This window comes from Stegodyphus dumicola, chromosome 6, assembly GCF_044657685.1.
Source record: "Stegodyphus dumicola isolate Sdum_Otavi_A_Nest chromosome 6, ASM4465768v1".
Taxonomy (NCBI): Eukaryota; Metazoa; Arthropoda; class Arachnida; order Araneae; family Eresidae; genus Stegodyphus; species Stegodyphus dumicola.
In genome coordinates, this window is record NC_140773.1 from 62,553,563 (window position 1) to 62,571,806 (window position 18,244).

At 32.1% G+C, this 18,244-nt stretch overlaps 1 protein-coding gene across 7 annotated transcripts in view; it reads left to right on the plus strand.

Annotated features, from left to right (window-relative positions):
- LOC118182539 (RING finger protein 141-like) overlaps nucleotides 1-18,244 on the plus strand; it is a 48,282-nt gene that overhangs the window by 20,276 nt on the left and 9,762 nt on the right. For all 7 annotated transcript variants that reach the window (XR_015041651.1, XR_015041652.1, XM_085818393.1 and 4 more), the window contains 2 exons: nucleotides 1,871-2,079; nucleotides 9,165-9,281. Coding sequence is in view for 5 of the 7 variants with exons in the window: in XM_085818393.1 (XP_085674519.1) it covers nucleotides 1,871-2,079; nucleotides 9,165-9,281 (326 nt within the window). In the remaining 2 variants the exon portion in view is untranslated. The remainder of the gene's footprint in view (nucleotides 1-1,870; nucleotides 2,080-9,164; nucleotides 9,282-18,244) is intronic.

Below are 18,244 nucleotides of genomic sequence, written 5' to 3' on the forward strand. Positions count from 1 at the left end.
TATAGTGAAGCTGATGAAAATTTCTCGGATTCCTCTACAAACAGTGATGAATCTGAAAATTCAGTTTCTATTGAAAACATTTGACAGTGGTGCAAAATTGATATGCAAAATATTACATCATGCAAATATTTTCATTAGTATATATGTTTTAACTTTGTATTTTATAAAATAAATCATAATTTAACCGATATTAATTTTCAAAATTTTCCTTTTATATCATTATTCTTCAATTTCAGTATTCTGACAACCTTTTTCTATGATCTAATTCTATATTGAAAAAAAAAAAAAAAAAAAAAAAACTCTTTTACAAAATGTTTTGTATATTTTAACTCTAAAATATATGTAGATTTGGAATATGTAATAAAAAAAATACGCAATTTCTGAACCTATTTTGATTTTTAAAAAAATATGCAGTGAGAGAGTTAAATTCTTGAATAGAGATATTTTTCTCCAAAAAGCAAAAAAATATGTATATTCTTGAATCCACAGTTTGCTTATATGTGAGATTTAAAAAGAAGAATAAATTAAAAAATGGCAGACAACATTTTTCATTTCAGATAATAATTTTAAATAATTAATTTCATAATTTGTATTCCAAAACATCTGCTTTTTTAATTCATCATTGAAATCATTCTAAACTATGTAAGCACCCTCTGTAGTACACAGTGTCCTATCCACAATGGAATAATAAAAAATTATATAATGTACAGAGGCAATACTTGGAAATTAGCAGCAAGATTTAGGGAGCATAAAAAGCATGTAAAATGCTTTTCAAATCGTAACTGCATTAAGTTAGATAAGTATATTATGTATTTAATAAATAAAAGATCATCTGTGCTGTACCATAAACTGAAACAAAGCTGGCATTATTATTAAGTCCATGCTTAAAAGTAGTCTTAAAATTGGGAAAGGCTTTGAAATAACCACTAAGCCATGTTGCCAAAAATTGCATGTTAATCTACTACGTATCTGGGCAGCTATTGTCGAAAGTGGAAGTATCCAGACCCCAAAGAGGGGCAGCAAAAATTCAAACCCCAGAGGAATTCCAATGCCATAGCAAAAGGAGGAAGAACAAGAGAAAGTTGCACATCATACACACCCTTAGTGATGAAATGGAGCGTGTTATCTATGAAAACCTCTTAATTTTCTTGAATGCTTAGTATTTATTTTTTGTTATATTGGTTTTATGTTTTTTAAATTGGAATAGTGAATTAAAGCAAATTGCTATTTTGAGTTCTATAAAAATGGATATATCCTGCTTCAGGATTTCAAATGACTTAAGTTTCTAAAAAATTTTCTGTCCAATTGATATTTTATAAAAATTGTAAATATTTTATTCAGAAATATACCTTGGAAAGCTTGATTGAAAATGGGATGAAGTTGAGCAAATAGATGTTGTGTATTTAACTTAACTAACTATGGTGAAATACTTAATGATGCTGATGTCACTTAATGTGTATGATTCTGGTGTAGTATATCTCATTTTTCTGCATGACAGAAATTTTACAAATAAGTTTTATTTGATCCTTTATCAAGTTTGATACTTCATTTTTTGTGTACATGAAGATTTAAAACTGAATATTTTTTAACTTAACAACGTTTGATATTTGAGTAAACCATTTTTGTTGGTTCTTAATATTTTTTCATTTGAATCACTGGTAATAAGTTGTAAATATGTTTGTTTAATGTGCATTCACTGAGTTCTGTAGTATTTTTAAATGCTTCAGCTATTTGAAAGATATACATAATGTTCATCAGCATAGAGTTTTTGTAATTATTTTTAGCTTTGCAAAAATTTATTTTAGCTTACATGAATGCATAAACATTGTGTAAATTTTTCATTTGTGCATATCTTTTCATTAACTTCTAGGTCATAAAAGAAACAAAAAAAGTAGAAGACTATAAAGTTTTGAATCTAAAGCAATTTTTGCAAGCATATAAGATGATATTATATCATATCAGTTGTATCTCAGGAATGGAAACAGGTGCTGATGATGAAGCTTCTTCATCTTCAGAAGGTGAATTAAAATCTGAAACCTTGCAACGAAACCCAATTTCAACATCTATGATTTTGAATCAGTAAGTTGAATTTTAGAAAAAGATATTTCATTTGGCTGGCAAAGTAGCAACTTCCTAACGTCAATAATATGTACAGAATAGTTGATGATAAATAATAATTGAATAATTGTCCAAAATAGTTGAAACAATATTCAGTTTATTTTTGTCAATTACACAGTAATATTCTTAAACTTAGTTTGCAGTGGAGGAAAATGAATGATTTGACCGAGTTCCAAAGAAGTCAAATTGTTAGAGTCTGGTTTATTAGAGCATCTATAACTCCATTTGCAAAATTATTAAGTACATAAAGAGATGCTGTGTCTATAAAGCTATGACAGCATAATAATAGTCATGGCAAAACATGTTTGCAAGCCCTAATTATGAGGGAAAAAATAAGCTCACTGACAGAGCCAGAAGGACATTAAAAGAAGGTCGTTAAGTTGAAAAGAAAAGCTGCCTGTGACAAAAGCATCTGTTGATCTTAATATGCATCTGCAAAACCCACATGAACAACTAAATTTTTACATGCACACTATGGAGGAAACTGCATGAGCAGAATATACCATATATTTCCATGTATAAGCTGAGAATTTTTGGAAAAAGGCCTGTTAAATGTCAAAACTATGCTGTAATATTACATATTATGAACCTAATAATGATATTAGATACAGTATATACAGTACTTCAAAAGTTTTGTCCTGTGATGACAAAGAAATTATTGATCATATTCTGCTTTCTTTGATGAGAGCATTTTCTTCCTTGCCAAGTCTCACCATCTTTGCAGCATCAGAATGTCAATTTCTGTAGCTTTCTCTTGCTATATATATTTAATTTCAATTTCCAGAGCTTTAACTCCATCACGTTATGTGAAATTCTGCAAAGTTGGTGCTTGATCCTCAATTTTATTTCCTGTTCATTTCCTTTTCCTGTTTTCTATTGTTATCTGACCAAGTTATCGGCTACCTTCTGCCATTGTCTCTCCCTTATCCAATCTCTTGATTGACTCAAGGTTTTGTTCCATTGATACAACTTTTTTCTTTTGTTGCTATTCTTTATTTCCTTGTATAAATTTCAACTTTTAAACATCATAATCTAATGTTTATTAAATTAGACTCACTGAACACGTACATATAAACAGTAACAAACTATAAACTGATCTGCCTACAGTGATGAACTGCACTATACTGAATGACAGACATATGAGTCATAGTGTAGAGTTGGGAGCAACCGCCTTCCCCAAACAAGACTGTGTTTACAACTAACAGTTCTTGTTACCAGTTGATGCTTCTTCCTTTTTTTTTTAATTTGCTTCTTTTCCCCTTCCCCTAATGGTGTATCAGATTAGCGAGATTCTGTGGCATTTTTATGAATTTTTTGTATGCATTTTCATTGAATTTTACATGCCATGGTAATTACAAGATGAAAATTACATTTTTGAAATATTTTAAAGTTTTAATGTCCAATTCATATTAACAAGTAAAATATATAACAATTATTTCATTCCAAGTCATCATATTTGAAACAAGAAAGAGTGCTGTGTGAATTTTAGATTTTTTCTAAACAGTCAGACTGATAATGGAATAATTTGTTCCATAGCTGTCTGTGTACTGCTGTTTTTTATATGTTTTAATGAAGGTGTAGAATTCTCAGTAAGTAGTTCAGAATTTATATGAAGTTATAGATTAACATTCTTTAGACCATGTAAAAGATAATTATTATTTTTAAAAAAGCGATTTACCAAACTGAAAGAGGTACAATTCCGTTTTGAGGACAGTAAAAATTCACCAAACTATTGTTGATCGCAATGCTGCAAAAAATAATTATGGCAACCCTAACGCAATAATGGAAGCATCATAGTAAATAACTAAGATTATTGTTTTAATTTAGATGAAAATTTAATTTCATATAATACATTGTTTTATTATTTTGTTTTATTATTATAATTTATATAAAAAAGGCTAAATATAACTGAATGGAAACACAATAGTAAATACCTATTTCAGATTATTATGTTAATTTCATATAATACAATTTTTTATTACTATAATTTATGAAAGAAAAAAGGCTAAATATGCTTGAAATTAAATAGGTGGCATACATTTTTTTATGTCTTCTAACATAGCAGAAAAAATTTCAATTCTTTTGTGCAAACGATCTAACGCAAGAAAGGAAGCATAATAGTAAATAACCAAGATTATTGTTTTAGAATTTAGATGAAAAGTTAATTTCATATAATACATTGTATTATTATAATTTATATAAAAAAGGCTAAACATAACTGAATGGAAGCATAATAGTAAATAACTATTTCAGATTATTATTTTAATTTACATGAAAGGTTAATTTCATCTCATACAATTTTTTAATTATTATAATTTATATTAAAAAGGCTAAATGTAACTGAATGGAAGCATATAGTAAATACGTATGTTAGATTATTTTAATTTAGATGAAAGGTTAATTTCATTTATTACTTTATAAAAAAAGGCTAAATATACTTGAAATTAAACGGGTGACACAAAATTTTTTACGTCTTCCAACATAGCAGAAAATATTTAAGTTTTTTTGTGCAAACGTCTCTACATAAACTCGGACAAGTAAGAATCGAAATGCCGTCGAGCAGTGCCCTGATGCCGTTTATTATGACATTTAGACTGCTCCACAGCCACTCTACTGTTTGTGTATGACACCCACTTTCAGGGTCACAAAATTGTAGTTGTGGTTGACAGTAAAGTGTTCAAAACTAGCATCTTGCAGTTCATCCGACTTGTGTGATTTCCAGCAGTCGGTATAAATAACGCTTCTTTCTGCGATATTTTCCTTTATGATGTTCGATAAGGATTTCACCAATTTATCTGGAACAGCGATTAAGAAACATTCATTCGATTCTCTGTATAATCCGCTGAAAATCCATTCTGGCGGAAGAACATGACCAACATTATTCTTTTTTTTTTACTGAAAAGGCTTTCGTCTACTTCAATAATTTTGCCGCATCTGCCGATTTTCGACTTAGGCTGAGCAATTAAAGCTGCGGCACACACCTCACGCATGTAACTGTCCCAGTCTACAACTGTACATGGTTCATCTTGAGCTGGAGTCACAAAATTCAACAGATGTTATTTCCTGAAATGAATCTAATTTCTGTAAGGAAGGGGATTTTCTATCCTTCAAACCAATTTTGACTTCTTAATCCTTTCTTCTCATTACAGGTTTCTTTCCTGCACCACCCTTTCGCTACCGAGTTATCGCTAAAGTATAATTTCACCTCATGATTTTTTTTTTTTTTTTAAAGAAAAAGAAATCTCGTGCACCACAAAGTATCGCACGATGAGACTTACAAATTGTAAGTGAAAAAGGCAGAATAGTAAGTAATATCATCAGTTTTCAACAATACAATGAAATCATAACAAGGAAAAAAAAAACACAAGTAAATACAAAAGTATAAAAATGTATAAAGAAATCATTAACAGTGTTTAAAATAAAAGTCAACAAATTCATTGAAAGCTCGGTAGGCCGAAATCGAGGATACAAAATCATAACATTTTGGCGGCCAATGAATTCCAATGAATTTCAATCTACATTTCAAAAGATTTCTTGCTTTATCAAGCAGTGGGCAATCAAAAAGCAGGTGGAAAACACTTTGCTCAACGCTAAGATTGCAATTACACAAATTGGAAGATATCAGCTTAAATCGTTCAAGATAAACATTAAACTTACCATGTCCAGACAAAAATTGCGTAACTTTAAAATTGAGTAACAAGTCCTTACTTTTCAGTCTTTCAAAAATAGTTGGGAAGAATGTTTTTGTAACAGATCCCTTATCAGAAGAGATATAATCACAGTTCCACCGCTCAATCATTTTAGCTTTAAATGTTTTTTTTAAATAAGATTTTGGAATATTTACATCAACGTTAATATCATTTTTAGTTGCATTCTTAGCAAGCCAATCAGCTCTCTCGTTTCCATAATTACCCGAATGACCACGGACAAATGTAAAAAACACTGAAATACCCCTCTTCTCCAGATCTCCAAGAGACTGCTGTATATTGACAATAATATCATTACATAAAGAGGTATTTTTAAGAGATTCCAGGGAAGAGAGTGAATCCGTACAGATCAAGTAGCTGGAACCACTTCCATTCTGGCTAATTATCCACTTGATTGCAAAATTAATACACAGAAGTTCAGAAATATATACAGTACATTCATTTCTAATGCGAAATTGGTGACACTCAATTTCAATATCATCTTCAAAAATAACATAAGCAAAACCAACTTTATCATCAATCCTACTACCATCCGTATACAGCACAAATGAGAATGAATTAACATCAGTGTCCGTACTATCCAGAATCTGTACTGGTTGTCTTACAGAAGGATGTGGTAGAACAGACAAGGGCAATAAACGATCAAAGTGAGAATTGGAGTAATTTGCAAGACTATTCTTATAATCTATAAAAGTCAGAATAAACAAATCCAGTGGTGGAAATCCGGCAAGAGAGAAAACAGCATTGTTCAACCTCATGATTGTTCAAACTTAATTTTCTATAATGAATGATGCCTTTTTTTTTTTTTTTTTTTTTTTTTGAAAAAATTCTATTGCAGACTTTTCGTCACTGGGCAATTCCCAAATTGTAAAATCCATAGCATTATCAAAAAGAAAATTAAAAAATTAAACTAGTATTTCAATGGCGACTTACAAATATAGAACTATGTAAACTTACACAATCTGAAATCAGCATGCTCGTGAAATTTGGCATGCTGTTTAATGAGTGAGTTTGCTAGATTTGGTGCTTTTGCGCATGCATTTTCACTGCAATTTTTTTACGATCTCCGAAATGGAATTGTACCAAGATAATCATTATTAAAAAAAAAAAAACAAAAAAACGACATACCAAACTGAATCACGTAATAATGACTGAATTATTTGTAATCAGTTATATGTGAAAGGACATAAGCATATTGTATGTTGTGATTGACATTCCATTTCATATTTTTGATGAACGTTTTTTTAATATAGCTTAACATTTTAAAATGGGAAAGTATGTCATCATTTATCATTTGCTTTTTATTGAATGTTTAAATCCCATTATTTATAATTTGCATTTCTTTGGTTGCTTAAAATAAGAATAAGTAAAAAAGAAATTAAAAAACTAAACAGCAAAGGAATTCATTGGTAGGAATTCCTTATTTAACATTTTGTATGCATTTCGTATGTATCACATTGAATGTAAAATTAGAAGTCATTAGTAAGTTTCCCTTTTTGAAATCAGTGTTTTAGAGTTTATTTTGAATGCTGAAAATAAATTACAGTTCTTGTTAATGCAAAGAATAAGTTTGAAGTAGTTAAAGAAGAATAAGTAAGAAGTTTGAAGTTAAATGGTACTATTCTGTTATAAGTTTAAATGGTACTATTCTGGGCCGTAAAAAATTGCCAAACTACTGTTGATGCCAATGCTGCCAAAAATAATTACAGTAACCCTAACGCAAGAAAGGAAACTTAATAGTAAATAACTATCTAAGATTATTGTTTTAGTTTAGAGGAAAGGTTAATTTTAAGTAAATACATTTTTTTGTTATTATAATTTCTAAACAAAAGGCTAAACATAAAAGAAATTATACGAGAGAAAATAAGTTTTTTTATGTCTTTCAACATACCAGAGAATATTTCAGTTTTTTGTGCAAGTGTATGTACAGAAACCCTGACAAATAATAATCAAAATGCTGTTGAGCAGTGTGACTTTTATTACACTATTTAGCACAGCCCCACAGCTGCTCTATTGTTTGTCTATGACACTTAGTTTCGGGGTCCACAAAATTGTAGTTGTGATTGACAGTAAAATGTTCAAAACCGACATTTTGCAGTTCATCCAACTTGTATGATTTCCAGCAGTCAGTATAGATAATGCTTCCTTCTGCGATATTTTCTTTTAAGACGTTCAATAAAGTTTTCGCCGCATTTTGCAGTTCATCAGACTAATATGATTTCCAGCAGTCAGTATAAATAATGCTTCCTTCTGCGATATTTTCTTTTAAGACATTCAATAAAGTTTTTGCCAATTGTTCTGGAACAGCGATGAAGAAACATTAATTCGATTCTCTGCATAATCCGCCGAAAACACATACTGGCGGAAGAATGCGTCCAACGTTATTCTTTCTTCTCCTGAAAAGGCCTTCGTCTACTTCAATAGTTTTGCCCCATCCGCCGATTTTCAAGTTAGGCTGAGTAAATAAGGTTGCGGCATACACCTCACGCATGTAACTATTCCAGTCTAGTTGTATTGTGGTTCATCTTGAGCTGGAGTTCACAAAATTCAACAGATGTCATTTCCTGAAATGAACCTAATGGCTGTAAGGAAGGGAATTTTTGATCCTTCGAACCAATTTTGACTTCTTAATCCTTTCTTCTCATTATAGGTTTCTTTTCTGCACCACCATTTTGCTACTGAGTTACCGCTAAAGCATAATTTCATTTCTTGGTTGTTTGAACATAATTTTCTATCATGAATGATGCCTGTTCTTTCATGAATGATGCCTGAAAAAATTCTTTTGCAGATGTTTCGTCATTGGGCAATTCCCAGATTGTTAAATCCATAGTGTTATTAGAAAAGAATAAAAAAATTAAACTAGTATTTCAATGGCGACTTATAAATAAAGAACTGTCTAAATTTATGCACATCGGCACGTTCGCTAGATTTGGTACATGCTTAAATGAGCACGTTTACTAGATTTGACGCTTTTGCACATATATTTTTGCTACATTTTTTACGGTCCCTAAAACGGAATAGTACCCTTTAAATTTTAGTATAAAATTCTTTTGTAGGCTTCTATATATAAATTGATAGTATAAGAACTATTATTGATTATCTTTGATGAAAACTAAACTTCTAGATGAATGTAGTATAATGACCAAACAAAATGTTTATAAATTTGAAATATTGATTGGCTTACCTGTTATTAGTGAGCCTACATTTAAACTTGTGCAAAAATTATAAGTTTTCAGTCATCAGGAAATAGTATTTATCCATGTCGCATTGGCTAATAAAAGTTATGTTATGCCTAATTTTTAAATGCTATTTAACCTGTATTTTTGTTTAATTCTTTAGGATAGGTAGTGCAGAAACAGCTACAGATTTAGATGAATGTATTGTTTGTATGGAAAGGAAACCAGAAGTTACCCTACCCTGTGCCCATAGTTATTGTTTATTCTGCATTGAGCAATGGTAATAATGATATTTTTAAGAATAGTAAAAATATTGCATAAGAATTAGACATTATGAAAAAATATATTGTTAATATCTATGTTTTTGTCAGAAAAGCTGATATTTAGTTTTTTAGCATTGAGAAAAGAAATGTTAATTTGTTCTTTTAAAATAAGTTGGCGTTTTAAACTAAAAAATTAAATCTGATCAAAGGTTCAGAATTGCGTTGTTTTAGCCCAGATTTCTTTCCCCTTGGCAACCTGATTTGTCAACATTTTTATCTTTATTTGATGATTATTTTAAATTCTGAATTATTTATCCATATAGCTACTGTTTTTGGGATTTAATCCAAATTGTTTCTCTGCATTTCTGCCAGCTGATTGAAGACACATTGAAATAGATTAAGAAACTGTCAGATATTAATCAAGATTTGAAGGCAGAAAATTTTTTTTATTTAGGGAGAATGTATTTGCTTTCTACGCTTTGGCCTAGCTGCTCAGCAGTCTGTCTGCTGTCCATCGGCGAAAAATGAAATGGAAATTCCATGCGGAAGTGACATTTATTGAATAGTAACCAGTCTGTCTCACCTCTTCATTTCTCGAAGCTCAGAGGAAGGCGGTAGGTTGCTGTCAAAAGTGCTATTTCGCGTATGCCAATCACTGAGGATGGCGGTAACAAAAAAACAAAACAAAACAAAAAAATTTTACCAACCAGTTCGAGTGAATGGTGAAATTTTTCGAAAAAATCCGCAGTTGTTAAGCGGTAAACTTGATAGTACATTTATTAGAGAAACAGAAAAAAGAAATGAAAAGAGGTAATAGATATTTTAAATGCAGAAAGAAATGGCCTTTCCAAAACTGCATATATGTGAAGAAGCATAAGCATAATTTTACATATGATCTTTTGCAAAATAGAAATTTTCTAAAAGGTTACATGTTTGTAAACTATTAGTTAACAGTTAACAGTTTTATGTTAGTTAACAGTTTTATGATTAAAATATTATTTTTTTGTCTTAAAAGATTATGCAACAATGTCATAAATCAAATCATTGAAATATAGCATTGTATATTGTGTTAAGTTTTCCTATTGAATTTGAATTTAAAAAAATGTAATTTTTTAGCAGCTGATGATTATATCAATACTTTTATTTATTCATGAATTTTAACTGTCACGTTACTACAGGTATACTATTTATTGTAGATATCAATAAGCAGAAAACTTTGGAATGATGCATTAAAAAATTATTTACTAGTGAGTAAAAATATAACAAATTTTTAACAAAAGTAATAGAAAATAAAATAAAAATAATTTTATAACTACAGGTTAAATCACAAAACATATCATCTTGCATATAAATGCATGCACACACACACACACATATATATAATGTTATATAAAAGGGAAGGAATAATTACATAACAACTCCACATTAATCAAATAGAAGAATTTTCTGTTTATATAAATGAACCTTGGCATTCTTCCATGTCATTAGGTGCAGTTATAGATACATGGGTACTATCTACAGTGCCGATGACACCAGGAAATCCAACCTTTCGATTGAATCCTAATTTGATTATGTTTTGTTGAAAACTATTTACTGTAAATTTTATCCATTTGGTGAAAATACCAGAACAAATAGCATCTGTAACTTCTCAAATACACCAACAGACATATTTTTGGCTCAGCCATATACACTGACTACCAATAAGTATTTGGACACCTATGCAAATGACAATATCTGCGGTCCTAAGGTACGTCACGGACTCCGCCGTTTATATCGTGTAGGAAACAGCATCGGCTTTAGTTGCATGCAAGATACCTCGCAGTTCGGAGATCTCTGATTTCGAGAAAGATATAATTATCGGGTATCACAAATATGGCTGATCCTTAAGGGACATATCTAGCAATCTGAAGTACCCATAATCGACAGTGGCCTATGTGATTAAGAAGTGGAAGGTGAGCGGTGATTGTCGGAATGTTCCCCGAGTCGGCAGACCAACGAAACTGGGAGATAGAGACCGACGAGTGCTATCCAGAGAAATTCGGAAGAACCTCACCCGACCTATGGCCCTCATCCGCAAACAGGCATCCGGGAGTATTGTTTCAATGAATATCATCCATAAGGAAGCACATCTGCTTGGTTTTCATGGTCGTGCTGCTGCCCATAGGCCTTTGATCATAAAGTCCAATCACGCTGCTCGGTTAATGTGGTGCAAAGCACATCGAAATTGGACTGTAGATCAGTGGAAACGGGTTCTTTGGAGTGAGGAATCAAGGTTCACCCTTTACCGTTCGGATGGCAGGGTCTGGCGTCTACCTGGAGAACGTCTCCTGCCTGAATGCATTGTGCCAACAGTCAAGTTCGGCGGAGGTGGAATTATGGTCTGGGGGTGTTTCTCTGGTATGGGCTGGGACCCTTGGTCTCCATTCATGGTAAGCTCAACTCTGATGCCTACTGCACTATTTTGGATGACAATGTGCTTCCTACGTTGTGTTAGTTTTACGGGTTGGAAACCCTGTTACTTTCAGGACGACGATGCCAGTTGTCATGTTTGGCACTATACCAAGGCTTGGTATACCACTCCATTGGCACTATACCAAGCCTTGGTTTGACGTTAACCAAGGCTTGGTATAGTGCCAATGGAGTTCATTGAATGGACTGGCCTGCCCAGAGTCCAGACCTGAACCCTATCGAGAACGTCTGAGACGAGTTGCATTGCCGAATTCAGGGGTGCACTACCCGTGCAAAATCAGTGAAGGAACTTCTATGTCTTCTCCAAGCCGAGTGGAAGAAAATACCACTAGCTGTCATGCAAAGACTTGTGGAAAGTATGCCTTGGAGGGTCCACGCTGTAATTACCTCTTGTGAAGGCTCTACGAATTATTGATTTTGAATAAAGTTAGTTTTTCATTTCTATCACAGGTTTCCAAATACTTATTAATAGTCAGTGTATATCTATCATTACCAACATAGCTCTAGTAACTTCCAGAAGCATAAAAGTTTAAGGCACACAAAACCTGTTTTAAATAAATAAATAACTATATATATATGTGTGTGTGTGTGTGTAACTGTGCTATAAATACTATATTAACATATGCAGTGAAAGAGATTGCAGTACATATTCCTATATATACAGTACGAAGTCCGAAATCCAGACATCCAATATCCGGAATGATATATAATCTGGACCTCAAAACCACCAACACAGTTTTTCTCGTAAGCTTTACACATGCACATTTGATTACACCCTTCGCGCATAATAAAACATCTGGAGATTCCCGATTTCATTTCGACACTAATTAAGGCATTAAATAAAATACCTTGTTATTGAAGAAACAGTCATTTTAGCATAAATTTATACAGTCAGTAATTTGGCCCTATAGCTGCGTGTCTGCTTCACACACATCTCAAACCGAAACATTCCACATAGGTACATCATTGATCTGACACCAACCTGGCGAATCATTATTTATTATACTTTTCTTTCACCATCGCATTATCAGAACATGACAACTTGAGTAATGACTCATGTAGTGATGCCTAAACAATTTTTTTTTTATGTTAGTAATTGAATAATGAAGGAGTATGGTAACCTTTTATATGTTGACATTACGCTGGCGATGATTACAGATTCAAGTTAAATACACTAAAAATGTTGATGAGAAAAAATTTACCAAAAATTTCTTTCCATATGCTAAAAATAGATTTTGTTGATGATACTCATTAATCCAAAGATCACATTTAGGGCTATTTGAATTAAGAATAATTGATTTGTTTATTCACATAAATCCAGAACCAGAGCCAGGGCTTGTATGGCCGCACCAAGTCGCATAATTTGGGACTTGCAGAGACCAACGGCCCTCAATAAGGCTTAAGTATATGTGGAAATTTATTTATTCAAAACTCTGTTAACTCTTAAGCATGTGCAAGAAATAGACAAGTATAATAAATAACTAAGCTAATACAATTCAGGCTTAGTTGTCTCAGTGCGAAATAGAAGCGAAATAAAATTTAACGGAACAACTTGTGGTTAGTCCCTAAGCTCATGATGCATATTCAAATATGTATAGTGAAGGATAGCTAAATTTGATGATGATAGCTACTAATTTTAAAGGTTATTGGATATCGCAAAAAAAAAGGTGAAATTTTCCAGTTTACGGATTTTGTAAAGAAATTAGGAGAAGCGGTAATAAATGAAGATGGTATAAAAGAAGTTTTTATATAATGAATGGCGAAATCCGTAGTATGGTTCTAGATCCAGAAAATACCGCTACGGATAGTGAAGAATGTGACTCAGAAGTTACTAAAAACGAGAAAAATTTCGATTTATAAGTTAGTCGGAATTCTCGAAACAACAGTTACAGGACTTTAACAATGTAACTCAAAAAGAGATTATGTCTGTCTACAGAATTAAAGCGAATGTATTAGCACAATGAATGAAGCAACTTAAAACAACCTCCATTGAAAGAAACGTTTAATAAGGTAAACAAATAAATATTAAGCTTCTTTTTTTTTTTTTTTTTTTTTTTTTTTTTTTTGTAAATTTTGATAACCTTTAGATCATAAATACTTCATTATTTCATAAATCGCTATTTTATAATTTCTACATGCCATCTTACTAGATTTAAACTGATTGTCTATTATCTGGAAAAATCCCAAATCCGGAATCACCGAGTTCCCAATGTGTCCGGATTTGGGTACCCTTTTCAAATTGATCCCACCAACGGCCAAGGAGTAACATCAGTCGAAAAATGGTAGTTCAATCTGAGGTTCGACTCCCGCAAACGGGCTGGCTGCATAGGTGTCATTACCATTATATCTTTCATTATCACAGTACCAACATATCCATGGTAACTCTCAGAAGCATAAAACTTTAAGACACACAAAAACCTGTTTTAAATAAACAAATAACTATTAACTGTATTGTAAATATATTAACATATGAAGTGAAAGAAATTCCAGTGCATATTCCTATTTATACCCTTTTTAAATCAATCCCACCAGCGGCCGAGTGGTAACCGCTCGAAAACTGGTAGTTTGGTCTGAGGTTCGAATCCTACGAACAGGCTGGCTGCATGGCTGTTTTGGGGGTTTTCCCCATGTGTAACATGTATACGAGCTAGTTTCCCTTGGAAAATCCTCCATGAAGGCAGTCCTCACCTTAGGCAGATAGCCCTTGAGGCTTTGCAGTAATCATGCAAAACCAAACACTTTTTTAATCTGAATAAAAAGTACACCAAACTGATATAATATCTAAAAACAGACCCCATAAAAAATCTGATAACTAATTATAAATCATAATAAAATAAAATATTTACAAGAATTAAATTTAACAGAAAATTATATAGGAATTTAACTTGAATTATACAGGAGATTCTAAAAACTACTTAAAATTGACATTCATATTGAAACTACTGTCAAAAGTCTTTAATCCGGACTCGTCGGGACTTCGGCAATTCCGGATTATCGATTCTTCTGGATTATAGATCATCAGTTTAAATCTGGTAAGATGGCATGCAGAAATTATAAAATTAAAAATATGAAACCGTTATTTATGAAATAAAGAGCAATTATGATCTAAAGGGTATCAAAATTTACAAAAAAAAAAAACTTAATATTTACTTGTTTACTTAACATTTCTTTCAACGCGCGCATGCGTAAAGCATACATTACGCATAGTCAAAATTAGAAAATTGCAACCAGAAAACTATTTGATGTGTATTTGTGATGACGAGGAATTTGATTTAAATCATATCAAAGACGGAGTACATTGAGATGAAATACTACATTTAGTATTTAGAATTATAAGCCAAATAAAATAAAAACATCTGCCCTGAAGATAAGGATAGTGCTGACAGATCAACTTCCAGTTCATTGCGCGCCATGACGTACCCCCCCCCCCACAGAGCAGTGTGAAATTGATAAACAGATTTCGGAATGGTTAGAGAAACAAAGGATATGCTTTTATCCATTTTTTGCAGCAATTCCACTTTTTGTTTCATGGACATCAAAACATACTTTCGTTTTGTAGATCCTTCGGCAGCTCCAGCATCGGAAATTCTATTTGACATAATTGAAAGTTCAAGCTTACTTTTATAAAATTGCTCTAACAGTCTGCAAAAAATAATAAGCCGGAACCAATTCAAAGATTAAGGAACAACGCAATCTGCAACATTAACTGAAATAGATAATTAAATAATATTTAGCTTATACCATCCATTATACATTAAACGTGCATGCGTGTGCGCATAGTATGCTTACGCATGCATGTTTAATGCATGCGTAAGCGTATTATGCGCACACGCATATACGCATGCGTGAACGCATTATACATTGACACATGCACAGAAAGTTTGTAGCTTTGAGGTCTGGATTAACGACTTTTGACTGTATATTATTTTCACTAAAGTTAAATTAAGGAACTGCTTATCTGATAGATCAATAGCAAAAAGCCTATATCATATAGATATGAAAACAAGTGACTTATTCCTTACCTTTAATTCTGGAGTTATCGTTGTCTCTGATGTGGATGGTCCGGTAAAGTATGGCCTTAATTATTGATAAGGGTCCATGCTATAGGTTTTGGTTAGTCGAAATAATCCAATAAAAGTAGAATCAAATGCGTTATTTCTATCGCGAAACACTTGAGTTTTTTTGCAAATCTTAATAAATTAAAATATCCATTACATACACTTTCAAAAACTATTTGTGACCTCCGCCGTTTTCAGTTCAGCTCTAATGGAAAAATTTCTGGTACATCGATCTGTGTGATGATCGAGGTAATGACACGAGACTTGCTCTTTCTCTTTGTCAAGTAGATCGCCAAAAACGACCGATTCTTCCATCTCAACAGTGTCCAGATTAGGGCTCTATGTAAAAAAAAAAAAAAAATGAATATGTAAAAGATGAAATTTAAATTAGCAACGTAAAGTAATTTTGCTTCTGTATTCTAAAAATAGTCTATTCTAAAAATAGTAACCTATTTGCACTGCATCATTTCAAGACTAATCTATGTCATATGATTTTTGTATAATTCTGATGCTGTAAATGGAACTAAAACTCAAACAGCCAATAGTAATTTTATAGCAGTATTTAACTATTCAATCAGAATGCATTGAGAACCAAAACTAACTTAATCTAAATTAAGATTTCACCTTGAACATAACGCACTTGCTTTCTGCTCTTTAGTTTAGCTGCACTGCTGTCTGTCTGCTTCTTTCTTAGCAAAAATGTAAACTTTTTGGAATAGGTACAATTAATGTGCCAACTTGATTGTGGCCACAACATGTTTACTGAAATAATAGTTTAATTAAATATACTTTGACTGCCAAATTTCTTATTCATTGTGGATCGGCAGTTCATTACGGCTCCAACTGCCTGCATTCTACTACAGAATGAATTACAACAGATTCGACAGGGATGTGTACCTCCTGTGGACCAATGTGGACCCATCTTTCTATTGTCCAATATTTCCAATGGAAAAGTTATTGCAGTGTCTGCATTAATTGACCATCTCTTCAAATTTTTAATAGTGTAACAGAAATTCATAATGGATATCGAATATCTGCAAGTTAAAAAATCTGAAAAAAAAATAATGTAAGACATCATGGTGCACTCTTTTGAAGCAGAGAGGAAATATTGTATCAAATCAAGGTCATTAGATCAGTGTTGCAACATAGTGAAATGTGATTAATACTTGTTCGCTTCAAATATTCACAATGTTTATGCATTTCTGATTATGTTGTAAAAGTAAATTAAACATTAAATACTTTAAAGGTATACAACCGTTATCAGTGAAATGTGAAATACAAAATAGTGTTTTTTGATTATTTGCATTTTCAGTGCTCATCTCATTCAAAGAATGGAATATGATAAAAGCAATGTTGAAGCATTATTAAGCTCCAAAAACTGATGTTTTTATCGAGTAAATTAAGTTTTAAAATAGGTTAGGTTATTCAATTATGGCAAAGCCTCGAGGGCTATCTGCCTAAGGGTAGGGATGCCTTCGTGGAGGACTTTCTAAGGGAAACTGGCTTGTATACAAGTTACATATGTGGAAAACCATGAAAACACCCATGCAGCCAGCCCGTTCGTGGGATTCGAACCTCGGACCGAACTACCACTCGGCTACTGGTGGGCCCAAGTTTTAAAATAATATATTGCATTTATGAGTAATTGTATTGTTTTATGATTGATTGATAGTAATATTTTGTTTAAATCATCTTAAGATGAACGTCATTAATTAAAACATTTTATGATTTATTTATAATATAGTATCCTATATTTGAGTTTAAAAGAAACTGAGTTTGATAAAAATCGAGTAAAGAATTTTTAATATTTTACTTAGGGAAGGTTCTTAATAAATACGATTAATATTTTTGTATTATTGTTAATGTGTGACTTTTTTTGAATTTTTGCAGCATCTTAACCCCTTACCAGCACATTACCTTTTAAATTTAGAATTTCAACAAAATAAAAATAAAGGTAGGCAGTCTGATCAGGCCTAGAGGAGTATGCAGGTAAAATTTTGTGAAGATAGCACTTAACGTTTAATTCTGTGCTCAAATGAATAGAGCTTCAAAAAGGGTGCTGAAACAAGCATTGCTGGGAAGCGTGTAAAAGAGTAAGAGATTTTGCTTACGGTTAAAAAACACTAGATTATGAATACCGTAGCAGATTTAGCATTACCCAGGGTGTGCCACAGGGAGGCCTGCTACTATACATCCCCCTAAAAAAACTCTTGGTTATATGATGATTACATGCATATGAATGGAAAAAAAGTAACTTGGGTATATGATATTTACATTTCATATTTACACTTTTGTCTATTTTTTTCATGGTGGTACTTTTCGAAGAAAGTGATACCACCTTTAAAAAAGCACAACCCAATATTGCATGTTTTGCCCATGTACCGGGATCCGTATCAGATTCACTATCAGAAAGCTATTCGTATAGCGCTTTCAGTGATTCCGAAATGGTCAGT